Here is a 24,138-nt window from a genome sequence, read left to right on the forward strand (position 1 = left end):
ATTTTTTAATCTCATCTGATCAAGAACTAATACTAAACCATGTGTACTCAAAGTTTCAAACACCAAAGCAAACAATGTAAAGAATAGCAAAATATATAAAATCAAATTCATACAAAATATTTCCTGTGGAGCCTGTCCGCACAACCTGACGTATTCCGTAGTACCAGGGAATGGACAAGGTGTGCATGGAGTTCCCCAAGCTGGAGTGATACCGTCAATTGTAGCTCCAACACAGCAGCATTTAGATTTTCTCACAAGCATTCGTGATGGCAGACTACATTCTCCATCTTTAAACACAGAGTAACAGTAGTCTTGTCTAGTTTCTGAAAGCAAGACATATGCTATTTTAGGATAAACACAAGTCACATTATCTGATATTACCCTAAAACGACATAAAACTTTGTGTTCATGAACAAATTTATAAGGTTAGAATGTACCTTAGTCAGCGTTATTGTAAGCAGTTAGTAACAATGCATAATCAACAATTAAGACTAAAATGTATACAACTAAAGAACTAATACTGAACCATATGTAATCATAAACTGAAACAAAACAATGGGTTATCTGCAAAGACAAACAAGCCAAATGAAATATAAATTCAATACTAAACACATGAAACCAAGAATTAAATAATCATGAATCAATCCAAGTTATTCCAGTATGTGAATCTAATTAATAAAATATAAATTATGTATATGTTATTGAATAGAACTAAGTACACATACAAAGCTATACTATCATTTACATTAAACTTGACTTCAAAACAACTAACTAATTGAACTTTTTTACAGACAATGAAAGAAATATATTTTAAAATGAGGAACATACAGTAAGGGAAAAATTAGAAGATATTCAAAGTGTAAAAGATTTTTTAATTCAAAAGTCTAATGGTATGGTTGAAAAAGAAATGAAACTGTTTTTTTTTTCTTTTTAGTTTAGAAAATCAAAACTATAAAGCAAAAGTTATGAAAGACTTAATGATGTATGTGTGCATGTGTTTTTCTTATAGCAAAGCCACACCGGGCTATCTGCTGAGCCCACCATATTTTAAAATCTTATAAGAACAATCTACATTCAGATAAAGATGGAATTTTAATTTACATAAATTACTTACAGATTTAAATTATAAAATATCCCTTTAAAACTGGATAAATGCATCACTTTTGATAGCGGTTAGCAACATTATGAAACATTACAAATAAGAAAAGCCCAGACTTTACAAACTGAATACAACCTAATTTAACAACTTTCTTGAAAAATTTTACTTTATGGGTTTTTGAAAATGGAATAAAATTTTCATTCTGTGAGAACTGACATTATTAAATTGGTTCCAAACGTGGATTTATGACCTATCATACATTATATATCATTTAACTTTACAACAGAATCCATACTACAGATGTTCCAGTATAAACCACAAAATTACTAATTCTTGAAAAAAATGAATAAAACTAATAAGAAAAGTTATTGTACAAGAGCAGACACACAAGTTATAATTTGTTTGTAGAATGTCCCATTATTAATACGTTTGGAGGAATGGAAAACATGCATTAAAGATAAATTAGGTTGGAGATTATTAATCAAGTCACAGGATAACCTGTTCAGGATGTTATTTAGAAAATAGCAACATATATTTTTATTGTCAAATTTTATTTTATATACTTGAAATAATTTCAAGTAGTTATAAGGTTATATTTTTTCATTGCTTACAAATGTTGAAAATGTAAAGCTATAGAAAATACTTCTTTAATCAGTGATGACGAGAAAACCGTCTTGTAGAGAAAATATATGTGTAAAAAACGACTGGTTTGGGTCGAGAAAATGTTTTATCGAGAAGTTTAACAACTTTTCAACCTTCTTCAGTCGTCATCAGGTCCACAAAGAAAGAAAGAGGTAACTGACTGATAGCTGACCACATGTTTGAAGGGAGTTGTGTAAGTGAAAGTAGGAATATGGAAGGTGTACCTAGATGTTTCATTATATTTATTGATATAGGTATAAAGTTGTTTCTTTGTATTAGTTTATTTTGGGCTTGAGTTGTTGTATAAGTAAGCCTTCTTTAATTTTTTGTTTGTTTAGGTTTCTTTATTTAGTATTTGGACGTTTTCTATGGTTATGTTGATTTGCAGTATTCGAAAACGTGTGCAGGTGACTTTTGTGTTCTTTGAATATGGTTTCCATTTTCTACTTGTTTCTTCAATATAAAAGTCGTGGCAGTTATCACATTGCATTTTATAAATAATGTTGTGTGGTGTTTGTCAGTGTAGTTTTACACAGTATAGACCTCAGTTTTGTGCCTGGTTTTGAATAAATTTGGTATTAACTGAATGTCATATTTTGTTACAAGTTTTTGCCAAATGTTGGCTATTTTTCTGCTGATGTCAGGAATATATGGTATACAGCAGTATATGGTTTCCTGATATTTTAATTCGTGAGATACGTTTACTTTTGTTAGTTGATTTTGCTTTTTGTCTAGGTGTGTGTGTGTGTGTGTGTGTGTGTATAATGTTTTCTACGGTTTGTGGAGGAAACTTATTGATGTTGATGAAGTATTGTTTTGTCTAATTCATTGTTAATTTTATCTGGTGAGCATAGTTTTATGACTGTGTTTATTTGGTTTCTTAGTATGTCGAGTTTCTGTTTTGTTTCATGACCAATAATGTCCACATATGAATCGTTTAATTACAATCCTGATAAATACATAGCTTGGACATTCTTCAAATATGTAACAGCCAGTTAATTCATCAAGGACTCTTTTAATTTCAAGTCTAATCTTAATCAACTTAATCATAAAGCCTTAATGGCCAGTTTCGATGTTATATCCCTCTTTACAGAAGTCCCAACCGCTGAAACCTGCAAGATAGCCTTAGAATTCTATATCCGAGCAACAAATTAGCAACCTTCATAAAATTCACCAAGATGAAGACAAACTTCATGTTCAACGACCATAACTATATACAAACAAATGGCCTAAGCATGGGCAACCCAGTATCACCAGTTCTAGCCAATATTTTTATGACACAAGTTGAAACACAAGCAATTAACACAGCATTACATCCACCACTATACTGGTACAGATATATAGATGACATGGTTGCAGGATTCACATCTACAGAACACACACTTAATTTTTCCAATCACATTAACTCTATATATCCCAACATTAACTTCACATGTGAACAGGAAGAAAGCAATCAAATATCATTTCTTAACCTCAAAATTACAAGAACTGACACACAATTCAAAACATAAATCCACCAAAAAAATCACCCATACTGGACTATACATTCCTTGGGTCTCAGCATATGAAACAAAACAAAAACTCAACATACTGAAAAACCAAATAAACACAGTCATAAAACTTTGTTCATCAGATAACATTAGCAATGAATTAGGCAAAATAAAACAATACTTCATCAATTCAATAAGTTTCCTCCACAAACTGTAGAAAACGTTATAATGCACACACCTAGACATAAAGCAAAATCAACTTACAAAGTAAATATATCCCACGAATTAAAAAAATCATAAGACAATATACTGCTATATACCATACATTCCTGACATCAGCAGAAAAATAACCAACATTTGGAAAAACTAGTAACAAAATATGACATTCCAGTTGATACCAAATTTATTCAAAAACTAGGGACAAAACTAAGGTCTATATTATGTAAAAAACTACACTGACAAACACCACACCAACATTATTTATAAAATACAATGTGATAACTGCCACGACTTCTATATTGGAGAAACAAGTAGAAAATGGAAACCAGAATTAAAGAACATAAAAATTCACCTTCACACATTTTTGAACACTGCAAGTCAAATAAACACAACATAACCATAGAAAACACTCAAATACTAAATAAAGAAACAAACATAAACACAAAATTAAAGAAGCCTTACTTATACAACAACTCAAGCCCAAAATAAACCAATACAACGGAATACCTTTATATCTGTATTAATAAATATAATCAAACATCCAAGCACACCCTCCACATTCCTTCACTCAGTTACACAACCCCATTCAAACATGTGGTCAGCTATCAGTCAGGTACCTCTTTCTTTCTTTGTGAACCTAACAATGACTGAAGAAGGTCGAAACATTGTTCGCTCCTCTACATAAAAAATTTTCTCAACCCAAGCCAGCTGTTTTTACAAATATTTTTTTCAATACGTTCTTTATATACTACACTAAAGAATTAAAAGCAAAATAACTAACTTAATCTGAAAATTGTAACATAAAATTAATGAAATAGTGTAGCAACATCCTTATTCTGTTTGTTGAATTACAAAAATTACACTGTTAACTTGTACTTTATAGCAAATGTTCATTAAAAGTACAAAATAAAGTGAGCAAGGAGAAAACTTATCAAACTTAGTGAAATCAACTCACCTCCTACATCAAAAAATTTAAAATTGTAAATTAAATTAATATCAAACAACATACAATTAAGATCTAAGATTAAAACTAAGTAATTAAAAACCATTTGACATAAATATTAAATCACACAATCCTGAAACAAAAACAAGCATAAGAAAATACACTAAATAATTTGGGATCAAGAAGAAGTACCAGATAATTTACATGTAAGGATACATGCAGCACAAAACTGAGTAAAATTAGGATCTACTTTAATAATCCATGTCTACATGTAAGAATACATGCAGCACAAAACTGAGTAAAATTAGGATCTACTTTAATAATCCATGTCTACATGTAAGGATACATGCAGCACAAAACTGAGTAAAATTAGGATCTACTTTAATAATCCATGTCTACATGTAAGGATACATGCAGCACAAAACTGAGTAAAATTAGGATCTACTTTAATAATCCATGTCTACTTGTAAGAATACATGCAGCACAAAACTGAGTAAAATTAGGATCTACTTTAATAATCCATGTCTACAATTAAGAATACATGCAGCACAAAACTGAGTAAAATTAGGATCTACTTTAATAATCCATGTCTACTTGTAAGGATACATGCAGCACAAAACTGAGTAAAATTAGGATCTACTTTAATAATCCATGTCTACTTGTAAGAATACATGCAGCACAAAACTGAGTAAAATTAGGATCTACTTTTATAATCCATGTCTACATGTAAGAATACATGCAGCACAAAACTGAGTAAAATTAGGATCTACTTTAATAATCCATGTCTACATGTAAGAATACATGCAGCACAAAACTGAGTAAAATTAGGATCTACTTTAATAATCCATGTCTACATGTAAGAATACATGCAGCACAAAACTGAGTAAAATTAGGATCTACTTTAATAATCCATGTCTACTTGACAAGTAATATAAAACTAAATACTTCCCAAAAGTAATACCAAATCAAATGTAAGAAAAACTAACAAAAAATTTACAAGTAATAATGACAGTTAATGTCAGACAACATGTAATCAAGCCCTGTATGGTCAAGAACTAACACCCAACCATATGTAACCAACAGTTAACATCAAATTAATTGTAATCAGTCCTGTATGGCCAATAACTAAAATCCAACCATATGTAACCAACAGTTAACATCAAATTAATTGTAATCAGTCCTGTATGGTCAAGAACTAACACCCAACCATATGTAATGAACAGTTAACATCAAATCACATGTAATTAGTCCTGTATGGTGAAGAACTAACATCCCAACACATGTAACCAACAGTTATCAAATCAAGGATTAACATTAAACCACATGAAATGAACCAAGTACTTCAGAATATAAAGTTTATATAGTTAGGAATTAATACTAAATAATTTATGTTAATAATTAATACCTAATACTACACTATACGAAACAACTAGTAATAAAAGCCATAAAATTAGACAAAATAAATAAACACATTATTTGATGCATTTCTTACGAATCCAACGCCAAAGACATTGTATCCTGCCTAATCACAATGTCCAACAGTTACAAATATTTACTACTAAATACAAAAACAGTACCAGTATAAAACAAAAACTCAGTGAAAGAAAACTAAGCTCAGAGGTGGAATTTTGGTGTCATTATAAACTAAGCATTAGAAATAAATCTTTAAATATATCCACACTTCATACCAGGGCCAACATTTCTGTACAGATTAAAATTAATTATGTGTCACTTCTACGAAATATTGTTTATCTTGTGACCATATTGTATACTTACCAACGCAAGTTCTTCCTCCGTTGGTTAATTCAGTACCATCACGACAGATACACTTAAAACTCCCAGGTGTATTAAGACATTGTCCATTTATACATGAGTTAGGAACTTCAACACATTCATTGATATCTGTAATAAAGTAAAATAAAAAATAACAACATATTAGTGATAAACTAACACACTTATTAACTTCATTTGATGTGGTATAATAGTTTCATTCTTTTCTTTCTGCTACTAATATGAGTAAAATTTATATGTCTAATGTAGTTACAATCATATTTCTTTCTATAAAAACAATAAAGATCAAAAAATGAAGTTTTATGCCAGTTTAGTTTGGTTCAGAATGTATCAAAAATAACAAAAAAAGTGAGAAAAACTGTAGGAGGGATCAGGTGCTTCTCTGAAACAAATGATGTGAAAGTAACATCTTTTAAGAGGTTGGATGGTTGTTGATTTGGTGTTTTATGGCATAAAGCAATTAGGCTATCTGTGTCAAATGTGTGCTAAAAAGTTAAAATTAATTTTAGTAAATTTCATAAATGGAGAAAAAGTTGTAAAGAACTTTCTGTAGCATAACTGTATTTATCATAACTCACCAGGAAGACCAACAGCTAAGTACAAAAACCACCATCAGTCACCTGAAGTTAGCCTTTCCAGTCCAGGTTCTGAGTTATTTGATGTTATGGCCATTTTCAGAAAGTAAAGTAATAAAAGTTTTTAAAGACTTGTAGCAAAATTTTCATAATAACTCACCATGATGACTAACAGGTAGTTCAAACAGCAGCATTAGTCACCTGAAATTGGCCTTTCCGGTCTTGGTTTTGAGTTATTTTATGTTATGGCCATTTTCTAATTTCAAATTAAACTAGATGGACTTTGATTCTTAAAAGGGAATCACATTTAAAAGGTCTAATGTATAATTTAAAAAAACTTAAAACATTACTCAGGTGAACAGTATCACCATCACCAATAACACTGTCTAATGTTATGGACAAACCTTGGGACAGAAGTAGATGTTAAAGAACAATGGGCCAGTCAGTTTCGAATATCAATGAGAACAGGGTCTGAACCAACGTGAAGTGATTCCAGCGCCAGTAGAGAACTAAGTGAGTCAGTATAAATAGTGCAGATTGAGTACTGCTTAGCTTCCATGTGATCCAGGGCAAGAGAAATGGCATACAGTTCAGCAGTGAACATAGAAGCTGTAGAGGAAATTCTTCATGCAACCACTGAACCAGAACAAACCATGGCAGAGCTCACACAGTCACCTGATTTCAAACCATCTGTATAAATAGGAATGGAAGGATGGTTTGAAAGATGTTCAGCAAATAGCAGACAGTATTCCAATTGGGAGTGTGCTTTTCTCAGATGACTGAAAGATAGGTCACATTTGGGGATTGTAAGAAGCCATGGTGGGATGGGCTGACCAGTGGATACAGCAATGTTATCCAAGGACAGACCCAATTCATCCAACTGCACCTGGATACAAAGGCCAAAAGAAGCAATGGCAGTTCATCTGTTCTGAAAAAGTATGGCCCACCGAGGAAGCAAAACACAACCCCAGGTGGGATGCTTTGGTAAAAATGAAGTTTCAAGCATATAGTAAAGACAGTTGCAAACGGTGTAGGTGCAAAGAAGGTTCATGAGACTATGTATAAACTCTGAACTGGAGAAGTACAGAAAGCCCCATTGCAGAGCCAAAGTCCTTGATGATGAATGAAGTCCAGCATTTTTAACGCCAAAATCCTGGCAGAGCCATAGACCAGTGATCCATGATCAAGTTTCGATTGAATAAGTTAATGATACATCTTTAGCACAGAACAATGATCCACCTCAAGTCATAAAAGAGAGGGATATAGAGAATGTTCAGTGTTCTTGTATATTTGACCTGTAGCTGCTTCATGTGTGGTCAAAGATAAGCCTCAAAAACTTTATCACATGCAGCACAACTACACCGATATGGAGTTCAGGATCAGGGCGAATACCCTGTTGGTGGCAAAAGTGTATGCAAATGGTTTTAGAGAGAGAGAAGTTAAGGCCGTTTGCTGTGGTCCACTTCAGTAAATGATTGAGGGTAGTCTATAGCTGCCACTAAATATACCTCATGTTCGACGACTGACATGAGATGTGAAAGTCATCAACACAGAGCCCTTTGCAACAATGAGAGGGAGTTGTTCAGTGATGGCATTAATTTTTATACTGAAAAGTGTGATACTCAAAGCACAGCAATGAGGGACTCAAAGTTCCTGTAGAAAAGAACAGGAAAGTGTTGAACCCACATGAACTTGGAAACTCCTGTCCATTAAAACATTTTTAATAAAAATGGGCAAATGGCCACGTATCCCACATATATGAAGGTCTTGCAAGATGCCATACCTCCATGTTGTATCATAAGCCTTCTCAATGAAAAACAATGTTGATACAAGATGTTGTCATTTGAAAAAGGCTTATCTGATTGATGTTTCAAGTCGAATCAGGTGATCCACGGTGGAGTGCTGTCGTCAGAACCCACATTGAATGGGCGAGAGGAAATTGTTTGATTCGAGGAACCAAACAAGATGAACATTAACCATCCTCTCTAAGGTCTTACAGAGACAGCTCGTTAAAGCAATTGGACTGCAGTTTGAAGGAAGCTTGGGATCCTTCCCAGGCTTAGAGAAAGTGAGGAGCAAACGGAGAGATCAACAGCGTTAAAGACTGGCTAGGTGCATGAAAATAGGTACAAGAACCAGTATTTAAAAAAGAAAGGTTGTGATCAGAGAGCAAAAGCTCTTCAGAACGACCCTCCTTTCAATATCAGCACTTCCCTAGAAGGGATGATGTCCACTAAAGTCCCCCAGGCTTAAAAAGGGATACGGCAACTGTTCAATGAGAGCATCAAAGTCTGACTGATCATATGTCTCTCCAGGCAACAGGTAGAGAGAACAAACAGTGATGGTATGACCCAAGGAAACACAGATGGCTATGGCCTCCAAGAGTGTTGTCAAGTGGCAAAGATGGTGTGAGAATATGCTGATCAACCAACAGTGCCACCCATCCATGCACTCATCCATCACACAGCCTGTCATTACTGTACAAAGAAAACCACCAAAAGGTAGCTGTATTGGCAGGTTTCAGAGAAGTTTCCTGTAAGGAACGACATACAGGATGGTAGGAAGCAATCAGTGTTTTGATGTCATCCAGATTAGAATGTAAACCTCGAAAGTTCCACTGTATCAAGGTGGCCATTTTTATATATGTGTAGGCAAACTGGGTGGAGAACCCTTCAGTTTATGACCACGTCTTTTTTCCTTACTGTCCTTGTTCAAGGGAGGTCTATGGGCCTCCATGGATCCTGCCCTGGGTCGATTTGGCAGGCCTTTGCTGTTGGAAGGGAATTCCAGTGACTGAGAACGTGAACAAATAATCGTTTTGCATCTTAGGGTGGGAGAAGAAGATGTATCCGAGAAAATGTCCGTACCCAGAACCAAAGCAGGTGAGGTGGAACTTGGGAGTTGTTGGAATGTACGTAAGGGTCATAGATGGATGTTGAAGTTGATTCATCAACTTTTTTAACCATGGAGGTCAAAAGACTATTCATTTGTTTTGAGAACAATTCTTTTGGAGGCACAGAAAGATCTGTCTGCACTCCCATAGTAGTATTGGAACAAAGTGCAACAGCATACGCCTGAGATGAAGTGGTGGGCAGCAACTTTCGAGCCTCAGGATAAGTAATGTTACGAATTGTTCTCAAACGCTGCATCTCTTTGTCTTCCAACCATTTAGGACAAAAACAAAAGTAGGACAGGTGAGAGCCATTGCAACTGATGCAATGAGGGTCCATTTCACACTCACAGACATCATGATCCTTGATACCGCAGCAAGCACACGTCAAGGAACCCCGGCACGACGTCTTTGAGTGACCAAACCGCTGACACTGCAAACATCAGAGAGGGTTTGAAATGTACAGCCATATCCTGCAATTAAGATAATCTGCCTTGATGGTGGCAGGTGGACGTGGTAATGTAAATGTCAGAATGAGGCTATTGGTCAGCATCATAATTCCATCTTTGCAAGTGAAGATACGCCTAACTGCAGGAACTCCTTGGGTGGAGAAACCAGTGAGAATCTCCGACTCGGGGATGTTCTTCAAATCCCTTTCAACAATAACTCCTCGTGATGAATTCAGAGTAGCACGAGGTGTAACATTGAGGTATATCCCCAATCGTCTTTGCATGGACGAGGAGTTCACTGTGTTGAGGCGTGGATGCTTCCACCAATGTCACCAGATCAAAGCTTCTTTACAGACTTTTGAGAGCCAGCAAGTCCCTCTAGTCCATTCTGAATGAAAAGGGAGACATTAGCCCTGAAGGTTTGTCTGAAAGAGAATGTAGAATAAGAAAATGAGGTACAATAGGTGTCACAATGTTGAAGATTCAGCCTGAACTGAACTCAGAATCTTCAAGACATGGTGGTTTACCCATGGACTATTTTTTCACTATTTAAGTTTTTATTTGGAGGATCCATAATAAAAAAAAAGAAATTTCAGTGCCCACTGACCCCACCCACCATAGATCCCTAGGAGGGGACTCACTACAATGTCAAACAAGGACAGTGCAGCAACACCAGGGTTTCGTGAGCACTATACCCAAACACCAGCATCAGATACAATCTCCACAACACCTGTTGAGAACATTCACCACTGGTACTTGGTCGACCCTAGCCCAAGTGGACCAGCTGACTGACCCAAGGGGGGCTACCCAAAAGCTGCCCGTCTACAGGAATTCAAGGCCAAAGTGGTGTGTTACAGTTGGACCCCTCAACCACTAGGATCCCAGGTCGCCATGCGCAGCAAACACATGGGTGAATGTTTAGATCCCAGAGAAGATAAACTGAAAGAACATAACCTATCCTGGGAGGGCCCTTCACCATGTATAGGAGTCCATACCAAGGGATCGCTTAGGAGAACAAATCACTCAAACATTTCATTCTTGTATCTTAACCCTTGGCAGACAATCCTGGAATTACCAATATTTTAATGCTAGTAGACAAGATAAATTTGTTACTAATGTTTAATTATTCTCTTTAATAAACGATGTACATATCCATAGTGAGCTGCACAGAGTGCATGGGGAATACTTTCACCTTTAAACAGCAAATTTTCATTGTTGATACACCCACTACCATCCAAAGCATGAAATTCATGCACAAGACATTTATATGTTCTTCAGTAATTTACTAAAGATATAATGGCACTACTCTTCACTGTGGCATTTAATTTATACTAAAACAAATAATTAAAATCTCAATGTAATGCATGATTTTAAATATCAAAAATTAGGTTACAGAAAACTTATAAACATACTAACTCAAACACAAATATATCCACCTGTTGAGAGTCTGTAGAAAACAAAAACCTACCAACACAAACATATCCATCTGGAGAGATCCTGTACCCTGAGTTACATACACATCGAAAACTGCCGTCAATATTAACACACATTCCATTCTCACACATTCCTGTTACTCCACATTCGTCACGATCTGGGAAAATTAGAACACAAAATGTTTTTAATACATGCAAATATATATAGAAATAAAAAAGAAATTCTTCACTTTTTAACAGCTTCTTACCTTATGGCAAGAGAAGCAATTATAACAAAACACCCCACAAAAAAATGAAATAATTTCAATACACTTCAGCCTGTACTGAACTTATACATGTCTCAGTAACAACAAAACACCACTTTAGTTATATGTTGTTCTTGTATGTTATGCGCATAAAACCTTTCACTTGTTAACAATGACCACCAGGTTTATAGGGTTATTACACTCACTCTTAATTGAAATAGTCAATAAGCTACTCCTGTACAAGATATTCAGTTCTCTGACGAACAATACAATTATTCTTTTAGAACAACAAAACAATACTTTTAACTGGATTTTATGGGCTTAAAAGAAACTGTTATTAGTATATCATTAGTTTTCTTCGTTTATTTTGATGTGTTTTTAAACATGTTTGTTCATCTGTACTTTGAGATTATGTTCTTTTGCAGAAAACTAAGCTGCTATGTTTTAAAATAGTGGCACTAGTCACCCTTCTTTATTAATTCTAAAATCCACTTTGACAAACAAGTTAGAGAATCATATGAACAGTGAAGAAATGAAGACTAACCAAATTAATTAGTGTTAACTCTCTTCTGAACTACTTTTTATTTGATATCAAAAGTATTGTGTGATTATGTAACAAAAGGTTGTGACATATTACATTTCTGATACACATTACTCCTTACAAAACATTTTAGGGTAAAGACTTTTGTTTTAACCCCTCAAAGTAAGACACTGATTTGATCTTTATGCTGTTAGTGGAGAGAATAAAATAATCTGTAATACAATAGTTTATTGTTCTAAAATTATATCTTACCAACACAAAATTTGCCACTGGGTCCTAAAACAAAGCCTTCCTTGCAATGACATTGATAGCTTCCTGGAATATTTTCACACTGACCTCGATTGCAAATTCGACCATTTTCAGCACATTCATCAATATCTTCAATATAAAATAAATACCTAATCAAATCTAGAGTTCATGGGTAATTGAACATAAGACCAAGATTCAAGAAGATAAAAAGAAACATTAACCAGACATGTTTATTGTACCAAAACACTACAAGAAACAAAGGATAATGCAGTTGTTCACCCTAGCTCGTCTGGTAGAAAATTTTTATATATAACAAACAGGTAAAGACAATGCAATCAATGCATAGTGGTAGCATGTTTCAAATGTGATATGACAGAAAACTTTTGAAGTTAACTTTTTGCTCAAAATACTTGTATTACAAAACTGTTTTTCCCTAGCATCCATATTTTTACCTCGTCTTAGAGAATAATTGAATTTCAACTCCTTGTTGTGCATGTGAAGTCACGTGATCCAAATGAACTGAAATGTTGAAGCCTTATTAAACTTGTAAGTTTATTATCACAAGTTATTAATACACTTACATTTACTCAAAGTTATTCTTGTTTAACTTACAGATTAGCAAGTACAATAGTATAGACAGGTTTAATCTGAATAAAGCTGGGATCTGTTTAACCAGGGTCATTCTCATTTAACCTATGGATTAGCAAGAACACATAACATAACTTTGTTCTTATTAAACTCATCTAAGATCTGAATGACAGGAAATGAGGAAAGAATTTGCATACTGTTAATAATTTAAACTCATGTAATCTTAATTGTGAAAATAAAATGAACATGAAACATTTTATGGAAAGAACATCAATGTTATAAAGAAGACCTATTTATCTGTAGTGAGTTCAGTATAAGGGATAAACCTAAAGTAATGAGAAAAGATCAAATACCATATTGTCAAAATTATACTAAAATACAATAACTTATGGAAATATTGAATATTTGTTTTAACTTACCGATACAAGCATGTCCCAGATGAGCTAGAACATACCCTTCGTTGCACTGACATGTGAATGAACCATCAATGTTTACACATACTCCGTTTGCACACATACCCTTAGTTGCACATTCATCCATATCTGGGCATAAAGAGAGAGAAAACGTTAAGAATTTAAATAGCTATATGTTTGTGAAAATATACACAATAATGAAAGTAATTAAAGAAACATACACTTGCAGAAACCATAAACGAATAATAGTAACTGTATGCAGAATGTACGAAAGACACAAAACATTGAAATAAAATAACCAGTTTTTAGTCATGTAGAGTGAAATTAACAGTATACTCTATAGAAAAGAATGACTTACTACACAGCATGGAAATGTAATTTGTAAAAAGTAGATCACAAAAACTTGGCTAAAAATATGATGGTAACAAACTGCAGTTATAAACTGATGTAATAATTAATATCTGTTATGTTTACTGTTTTCAATAAAAAACAACTCATTAGCCACCTTGAATAAATAGCAAAAAAATCTATATTTAGGTGACAGTAAAATGTACCATATGGGAGTTTGTACAGTTCAACTGGCATATATTCAACTAGTAATTACAGTTTGTAAACACTTAGCTTAATCAAGAATCTTAAAGAAAGCACACAAAAACACACACACATGTCGATACAAGCTTCACCTTTGATTGTTAAGCCTGTTATTTCACTATTCACATTTTAAAACAAGTCACCATACATATATAAAACATCCATCAAACTACTTGTTAAGTATACTTCCTAGCTTTATTTTTAAAAAGCCGTAAGTAAGTAACATATTTTACTGTTAACTGTAAACTTTTTTTTTTACCACAGATTTTGAACAGGACACATACCAGTACAATCTTGACCATCAGCTGTGAGGAAGAACCCACTTGGACATATACACTGGAAGCTTCCTTGTGTATTCACACACTGTCCTCTCTGACAAATGTTTTTGTTCTTGCATTCATTTATATCTAAACAAAAATAAAACCAGAAACGTACATTCAGTAAGGTATTTTCATAAATTTTACAAATAAACTCATGTTATTATTCTTATGATCATTATTTTACTAGAAATTTACTCTAGCTATTACTTTACATGAAATTAAATCATTACAGCACATCTACAACTATTATTTTATTGGAAATGGAATCACAACATCATATCTATCTAATAACTTATTATTCCTAGCTTACTGCATTTTATCATAATACACCTGTCTTAGAGTACTGCTGTAACATTCAAAAACTACATATTCTATCTTTTCATGGTATGTATATTTTACAAGGTATTTAGATTATTTTATAGTTTTGATTTGGAATATCACAAATCCAGTTGAAGTTGAGTGATAAATTAAGCCTGTCACGTTACTTTCTGAAGAAGGTACAGTCAAGGAACTTTTCTACCATTTCAAAAGATAGTTGAATTCTACTTTACCTTGTGTATAGAGATTATACCAGTCATGTCAAGTAGAGATACGTAAAGATTTTTATTATTGCTTTTCTTCTGAATGATCAGCTACAGATAAAATTTACTTTTTGGATCAATTATTTTTAATCTAACAGAGACAAGAAGCCTTGTCCAGCTTTTGATCTCTTCACCTTTGCTGATTACTGTAGCGAGATTGACCTCAACTGACGCTGATTACTGTAGCTAGATTGACCTCAACTGACGCTGATTACTGTAGCTAGATTGACCTCAACTGATGCTGATTACTGTAGCTAGATTGACCTCAACTGATGCTGATTACTGTAGCTAGATTGACCTCAACTGATTCTTTATTTTATTTTCATATTTAGTTCATTTCTTTATTTTTCTCTAGCTTAACTACAATACAAGACTCCACCACTTCAAAAATTAGAACAATAAACATTAACTTCTATGACAGTCATCAAATTAATCCTAATTTTAGTTACTGGATAGCCATAATAACTGGATACTCTAATTAGTTGATTAGTTTTGTAACATTAAACAATTTGAATCAAAATTTTGGTTACTGGATAGTTTGAATAATTAAAACCAACAATAATAAAAAAAAAATATTTATTATTTTTGCTACACTAAAAGCTTAATCAATTTTGGTTAATTAATTATTTTATATTACACTAACTGATATAATTAAAGGTCACAGGCACTCAAGAGTATCAATTAGAAAGTTTATCTGAAACATTAAACAGCTATTTTAAGTCCTCAAGAAACACATTAATGTAAGTTACTAATACAAGAACTTGAAGTAAAGAAACAGTTACATCAGACTGACAATTTAGTGTCTCTACAAGTACATATAAATAGTTCTAGAATGGTAACAACAAAGAACAGTCCAGTATCGTACGACACGTATTTCCCACCTACGATCAAGTGGTGACTACAGCAATCATTGGGAAGAGTCAGTAATTAAAGAGGCTGATAATAAACAGAAACAAGACTGAACTAAATGCAACAGATAGCACAACTACACTACTGCTGGAACTTTAAATTACCACACAGCAGTAATAACATTATCAAAATGATTGTTACTTGGAAGACTGGAATTTCCCAAGAACAGCTATTCTTACAATTTTGTGCTTTATATAATTAGAAAAAACTGTAAAATGTCAGCTACTTAGCAGATTTAGATACTTTGGTTAATGCTATACTGTAATGAAGATATTCTGATGAATGAAAGGAACTAAGTTTTTAAAGAGTAGGATTTGAAAGATATCTTTCTAACAACTTACCTTCACATTTCTTTTGACTATTAACTAATCGGAAACCGTTGAAACATTCACACTTGTACGATTTTTCAGTATCAATACATCTTCCATTTTTGCAGAGAGAAGGATTTAAGTCACATTCATTTATTGCCAGTGAAATGTCACATAAGGTATTATAGTCTCCTAAAAATATATAAAATATTATTTATTTACAATGTTAAAACTGATAGGTAATTTAAATATATAGTAATATTTTTTTTTCCTCTGATTGATATACTATGAAAAACATATTTACCTCAAAAACTGAACACAACAAAAATCAGGTTTTTGAAAATAAAAAGTCTTTACAAGTTACAAGGAAAACAGAATTTTGATTCATTGTAAATTATCATTTCTAATTTTAGCAAGGTGAATTTCCTCATTCATATACAAAACAAAAATATCAATTCTAACACATTTCAAGTCTCAGACCACAAAGCATCTTATAGTTTAAGTTCCCAAATGAAGTAATCTTAATTTCTAAATGACTTGGAAATTAGGTCCACATCTATATTAATGTAAAGTTGACACTTACGGTATTGTTTCTGAAGTCAATGACATTATTGGAGAGTGGGGAACACGAAAAGAAATGCAAGTGTAAACTTGACCTTAACTAAAGCACTTCAAGACCTTTATGGCTGCCAACAGCAATATCAGAGATATGTTCACACAGCCAAAAAAGCTGAATAGAACTTCCAACTTATTTTGTCTTATACAGTCCACTCATAATATATCATTCAAGCTGACAATGTCTTCAAGAAAACATACAAGAGCAGGATTTTCTTTCCTACTCTGATATCACCACTGAACTTAGGAAACTGCTCTAACTTTGAGTATTATTCATAAAACTTAAGTTCAGATGGTTTTGGGGACTTATTTAAATATTTGTTTATATTTTTCTCTATTTACATTCTTTTAAAGTAAAATAAAACATTTCTCCTATGAACAACACGTACTTGTTCCACTTAAGGGGCAAGGTTCACAATATTTGTCAGCCCAAGCCTTTCCCATGTTGTCTCCACAACAGCATTCCATTTTTGAAAGACGCACAGAAAGTTTATTAAGGCAACGGCCACTTGAGAAATCCAAATAGCAATCACCTCTTCGAGTGTCTAAAAATAAATAATAAAGTGACTTGCTTATTATCACAACTTAAGACAATAAGAAACTTGTTTTAAATCTCTATATTAATAATGATATACTTCCAAAATAAAGTCAAGTAGAATGGTGATTTATTCACAGGATTCTTAGCACTATGTGCTAACTAAAGTAAAGACCTTTTTCAAATGAGGCTAAGGAGAAATTTAAGATGTATTTGTATGTTATGAATTAGCTCACATAATACTGTAAGATAAACATTCACAAAAACTAAATCATCGAGGATTCAATAATTTATTACACTGAATTTTGATTCAAATCCCTCTTCAGTTTCAATAACTATGTTATATTCCTGAATACAGTTAAGTACGTACACACGCACACAAATTTCAATTTCCTTCTTTTTGGTGCAAAATATACTAACAAAAACATATAGATTATATTAGTATATATTCTGTTTTTACAATAAAGCATATAAATGATTGGAAACTGTCACATGAGAGAGCCAAAGAAAATTATTTTCTTAAGTGATTATTCTGAAATTTGTCCAATTACAAATGTTGTTACATCATGAAGATGAAAGTTGAGATATTACCCAAATTTTCACACGTCACAAAAAATGTTTCCTTCCTCAATTATAATCAAATGAGACCCTTTCTGAGGATATTCAAAAAAGATTACATTCTGTCAATCAGTGAAATATTTTAATGCTTGCCCCCACTAAAAACACTGATCTAAAATATACAAGTAATAAAATAAAATTATATCATCCTGGTGAAGAAGATGAAATCAACAAACATTTGGACAAACTGTGGAGAACACAATGGGTTCTTGTACCAAATACAAGCATATTATTAAACTTATCCACTTTTATTTTATACTTTCTATAATAATATTTTATACCATTAATAAATTCACCATATAATTAGAATACTCTTTCCTTGTGACTCCTATTCAAGAATTGTTTGTTTTTTATAATTATCTACATTACTGATATCACAGAGGAATTAATAACTTTGTAACATGAGGATGTATAATATTACAAAGTTAAACATCTAATGTACACATAGTTAATAAAAACGTTTAATGACCCTCAGACAAATCTACAGATACACAGATAAGTTAATATGCCATACATTTAAATACAATAGTGTATTATTTGTTCTGTATATGTGGATGTTCTACACAATACATGCTTAAGAAAGTCATTAAGTTGATGTCTCTTCAGCTGCCTTTGTTCCTTTGTCACTTCCAACTGTATAATACCTGTTCTGGTCAAGTAGAAATTATTACATGGTGTAAATATGTGAACATCAGTGTCATCCTTCACTGATAGTTCAAGTGATAACTATACAACAACAGCATCATCCTTCAGTGGTGGTTCAAGTGATAAATATACAACAACAGTGTTATCCTTCAGTGGTAGTTCAAGTGATAACTATACAACAACAGCATCATCCTTCAGTGGTGGTTCAAGTGATATCTAAACAACTGCATCATCCTTCAGTGGTAGTTCAAGTGATAACTATACAACAACAGCATCATCCTTCAGTGGTAGTTCAAGTGATAAATATACAACAACAGTGTTATCCTTCAGTGGTAGTTCAAGTGATAACTATACAACAACAGCATCATCCTTCAGTGGTAGTTCAAGTGATAACTATACAACAACAGCATCATCCTTCAGTGGTAGTTCAAGTGATAACTATACAACAACAGCATCATCCTTCAGTGGTAGTTCAAGTGATAACTATACAACAACAGCATCATCCTTCAGTGGTAGTTCAAGTGATAACTATACAACAACTGCATCATCCTTCAGTGGTGGTTCAAGTGACAACTATATAATAAGAGTGTCATCCTTTAGTGGTAGTTCAAGTGATAACTAAACAACAACAGTGTAATCCTTTAGTGGTAGTTCAAGTGATAACTATACAACATCAGAGTCATCCTTCAGTGGTGGTTCAAGTGATATCTAGACAACAACAGTGTAATCCTTTAGTGGTGGTTCAAGTGATATCTAGACAACAACAGTGTAATCCTTTAGTGGTAGTTCAAGTGACAACTATATAATAAGAGTGTTATCCTTCAGTGGTGGTTCAAGTGATAACTAAACAACAACAGTGTAATCCTTTAGTGGTAGTTCAAGTGATAACTAAACAACAACAGTGTAATCCTTTAGTGGTAGTTCAAGTGATAACTAAACAACAACAGTGTAATCCTTTAGTGGTTGTTCAAGTGATAACTAAACAACAACAGTGTAATCTTTCAGTGGTAGTTAAAGTAAAAGATATCTGGAGGTTAAGGTTTCATCATTATTAGTATATTGTGTAATCTAAATCATCGTCACCTTTTTAATGATTACTTAAAACAATTTCTTGCTAAATGATTTATATCTATTCATATTTTGCTTCAACAAATAATACTAATTTAATAAATTATGTGTTCCAAAAGAGTACATCAAATTTAGATTATAATTATGATAGTTTTGAGTTTTGGAAGTTGTTTCATTCTGATTATATTTGCTTCCAAAACATTATGTAGTGTGTTTTGTACTATATTACTTTAAAAGTGTTATTTATAATAACTGATGCCAGTTGTAAATAAACGAAAGTTAAAATGGTGGTGATGATAGGGCCTACGTAGACCACATGCACAGCGTGAATGTCTATGTACAGCACATGCCATAGTAGCATCATGTTGAAATGAGAATCATCAATCATGTGGGTAGCAGAGTTAGTTCCTCAGACTAAACACATTATTACTTATGAACTAAAAAAAGTTGGATTTAAACAAGATCTTGTAAGAGAAACAGCAAAGAAAATCTAATAAATTCAACAGGCTGTCTTACAATAAAGCAACAACACACATTGTGTTCACGTTTAGTGCTGTAATGATGAATATTTATTTCGAACTTCACTTCATATCCAGTCTCATTATTCCATTTAACATCAACTCAATGAGAAAGTTGACATCACTTCCTATTAAGTGGGCCTATCTGATTGCTTGAAAGGTAATTCAGTTTTACCTGAAAATACCACAGTAACATAGTAGGTGCTGAATGTGGCAAAGTTACTCATCTGTTACAAGTAGTAAATATATTTTAGGGTTAAGTGTACAATATGTGTACTCGTAATTTGAAATGAGTACTCAGCCTGCAACAAATAAACTTGTCAAGTATCTCATGTAAGTGTATAGACTGTGAGGAGAGTTATTCACCCTCTAATATACGACTTATATTGTAGACAGATTACTAATCATGTTAAAGAGCAGGAATTCTTATTCTGTACAATAGAAATTAAAGTAAAATTAAACTTTAATTAATACAGACATCCCTTTAAAAAAACAAAACTATAATAAACTCACCAAGACATGCTTTGTTGTTGGGGCTTGGAATATAACCTCGATCACAAATGCAGTAGAAGCTACCCTTTGTGTTAATACACCGACCATGCTGACAGATGGAGGCCAATGATTTACACTCATCCACATCTATAAACAATGATAGAAGGAAAGTTCCAAAATAATTAAGGAGTTACAAGTTCAATCAGTCTCAGAAAAAAGAGAAATCTGTGGAATATAAATTACTTACTATACTAATAGCAAAAAATAGAGATGAAAACTTCAGAGCATTCAATCAACAAATCCTAAATGTTTCTAAATTACTTCAATAATGTCATTATGTATTCTATCACTTAATAGAATTTTCAGAACTGTTTGATAAAAATAATGAATTAGTTTCTTTCTTCAATTACATTTTATACAGGTTAGGTTCACTGGTACACCTAACTTCAAAAACAATGTTTTAAATAAATTCTATAAACTAACATGTCTAATTTACTAATAAACTCAATCAATCATTTACTTATCAGATTTCTAGCTAAATGAAAAACAAACACTCTAAATAACTTAAAAACTCAATCAGTGATGAATGGATTTCATTAGGTCTAGATATCCAATTTAACTCCCTCAGTTTGGCATTTTTGTATTTTACTAGTTTTCTTTCTATAGAAAGTTTCAAGTTTCCATACAAATCTAAATGTTCCTGAAACTTTTAGATTTCAGATCATGCAAAACTGTCTCTAGTGAAAAAAACATTAAACTATTAAAAATATACCCCAGAAGAATATCTTCTTCTATCCAGAACAACCAGATCTTTTTAATTAGCTAAAACTTAACACAAGATTATTTGACTGAATAACTACAGATATGTTATAAGTTTATAAATATATTTTAACAGGATCTAAAATATTAAAAAAAATATATTTTTCTTCAGAATTTTATACAGCTGCTGTAACATTTCTTTCAAATAAAAAATTTTAAAACTTGTAAAATAATGTAAAGTTGAAACAAAATGGCATCTGTAAATAACAACAAAAAATCAAATATTGACTTTATTCCTACCTATACAAGAATCTGTATCTTTATCTCTCTCATATCCTTCTTCACATTCACAGTGAAAGGAACCAATGCTGTTTACACATTTTCCCTTTGCACAAAGTCCAGGTATAGCATCACATTCATCAACATCTGGAAAAAACAATGGTAAAAATAACAGTCGTGGAATGCTCATCTTTAAAAAACGTAAGTCAGCACATGAAGTGTTAAAAACTGGTAAAACACGTATTTATAACAAAAACTTTATCATTATTATTTGCAATGTTTCGGGCAGAAGCCCATCATCAGACAAAGGGTTTTTATCTGAAACACTACAAATAATAATAAAGATTTTGTTAAAAAACGTTAGTTTCACCACTTTTCAACTCTCTCATTTTTTCCACATTTTGTGATCTTTTCTACTGCATTCCTATAAACAATGTATGTTTTATTATAGCCTGATGGTTAGGGTGCTCGACTCCCAGTCGCGAGATCAAGTCCTCTTTATTAAACGTCTTTGTATCATATGGTTGCTGATTAAATAAATTACTTGAGTGTAAACAATTTTAGTTTACAAGAATGTTGGCCAACCAGTTCCGAATGAAAAAAAAAAGATTTCTTAATAATAAAGCAATATCATAAATACCAAACTTAATTTTATTTTTCAAGTCATAACTATTAAAGACATAATACTCACCCTGACAAGATCTGGAGTTGATATTGGTGATGAAACCCCGATCACAGTCAAGATCTGAGGGACATTCTTCACATGGGTGTCCCCATGCTACTCCAATAGTAGCACAACAAAGCTGTCGTGTGCATACAACACCTGTTAATTGCCCTGCGCAGAATTGGTTCTTCACCCTACGAAAACATGGTCCGGTTCTAACGTCTGTAAAAAACAAGTGTAAAGAAATAAGTCCAAAAACTCCAGAAAATCTAAAAAATGAAAATACACAAAACTTATTCTAGCTTCTCTAGAGAATTACTGAAATTAGTGAATTGCAACTTCAGTTATTACGTATTTTAATTTTTCTATTGTTACTAGCAATAGTAATATCAAGCAGTAAAATAATATATTTGTATTTGTATACAAAAGTACAATGTTGGTTTTAAATTTTTTAATAAAAAAATCGGCTACTTTTAAATATAAATGTTATGTGAGAGTGACAGAGAAATCCTATTCAGTCTCTCACAAAAGAAATAAGTAAAACCTAACCCTTAATTTTACCGCACTTTCGTAACATCAATTCCAGAAAGCATTCCGGTAAAATAGGTCATTCTCTAAATCGTTTAGTGGTTACACCCCCAAATTACATGCCTTTTGTAAATTAAACCTGTCGTAGTTTCAACTGAATATAACGTTAAAAGTAAAATTATGTTTAGAAAAGCATTATTAGTGAACGTATTAACTGAATAATATATTAATTATTTGTAGTAAATTCGCAGTATTATTAACGTACTTCATAGATATCTTGAAATGAACGTGATGAAGTCATCATTTATCCAGCCATATCAAAATTACGGTATGGGCACAATTATACGTTTGTGATATAGTTTAAAAGTTGCATATATCGATTTGAATAATATTAATTTCATGCAACAAAATGATTAGTGTATTATAACTTTAATAAGTAACGTGAACATTTCAAAAATGTTAAAAATACTTTAAAATTTACAATTAAGTATTCAGCCTTTTTAAAAAAGTAATGCACTTTTTGAAATGTACTGATATGTGGTGTTGTTTTCAATTAAGGTACAAATTATTTAAAAGGGTATGCATCGTTTCATATCTATGTGAATAATGTTTTCAAACAACATTTGGATATTATAGATTCAAATAAATTAATTTTATGTTTTGTCAATTTTTTGCTAAACCTATTTCTAAATGATGAGAAACTAGACTCAAATGTTTACCTAGTTCACATCTTCTGCCAGAAAATCCGTAAACACACGAACAACGATCTTGTCCGATACAACGCCCGCCATTCAGACACGGTTCCCGACATACAGCTGGCAATGAATAATTGTAGAATTAGACCTGGTATCTCACATTAACTTATTTTACATTAAATTAACATTAACGTAGAAATGTTGTCTTATTTAGTCACCTTAAATACTTCTACACTTCATATCCAATATCAAATAACTACAGTTACAGATTGTAAATTGATTTATTATAGTGTTATAGCGAATGAATTCCATTGGTAATTAGGTTTGTTTTTATTCTCATTTACTTAAAATGTGACATGTTTATATATAACAAGATCCTTCTATCAGATAAACTTTTTTGGTACAAAACACACATTACTGTTAACTGGCAATTTAATTCACATGAT

The 24,138-nt window shown here is 32.5% G+C and overlaps 1 protein-coding gene across 1 annotated transcript in view; it reads right to left on the reverse strand.

Moving 5' to 3' along the window:
* LOC143240634 (fibrillin-1-like) overlaps nucleotides 1-24,138 on the reverse strand; it is a 209,582-nt gene that overhangs the window by 154,033 nt on the left and 31,411 nt on the right. Inside the window, 12 exon segments of the mRNA XM_076483387.1 lie at nucleotides 114-323; nucleotides 6,170-6,295; nucleotides 11,567-11,689; nucleotides 12,570-12,695; nucleotides 13,574-13,696; nucleotides 14,443-14,565; nucleotides 16,310-16,468; nucleotides 17,281-17,436; nucleotides 20,789-20,914; nucleotides 21,827-21,952; nucleotides 22,497-22,691; nucleotides 23,717-23,812. Coding sequence (XP_076339502.1) covers nucleotides 114-323; nucleotides 6,170-6,295; nucleotides 11,567-11,689; nucleotides 12,570-12,695; nucleotides 13,574-13,696; nucleotides 14,443-14,565; nucleotides 16,310-16,468; nucleotides 17,281-17,436; nucleotides 20,789-20,914; nucleotides 21,827-21,952; nucleotides 22,497-22,691; nucleotides 23,717-23,812 — 1,689 coding nt within the window.

This window comes from Tachypleus tridentatus, chromosome 13 (assembly GCF_004210375.1).
Source record: "Tachypleus tridentatus isolate NWPU-2018 chromosome 13, ASM421037v1, whole genome shotgun sequence".
Classification (NCBI taxonomy): domain Eukaryota; kingdom Metazoa; phylum Arthropoda; class Merostomata; order Xiphosura; family Limulidae; genus Tachypleus; species Tachypleus tridentatus.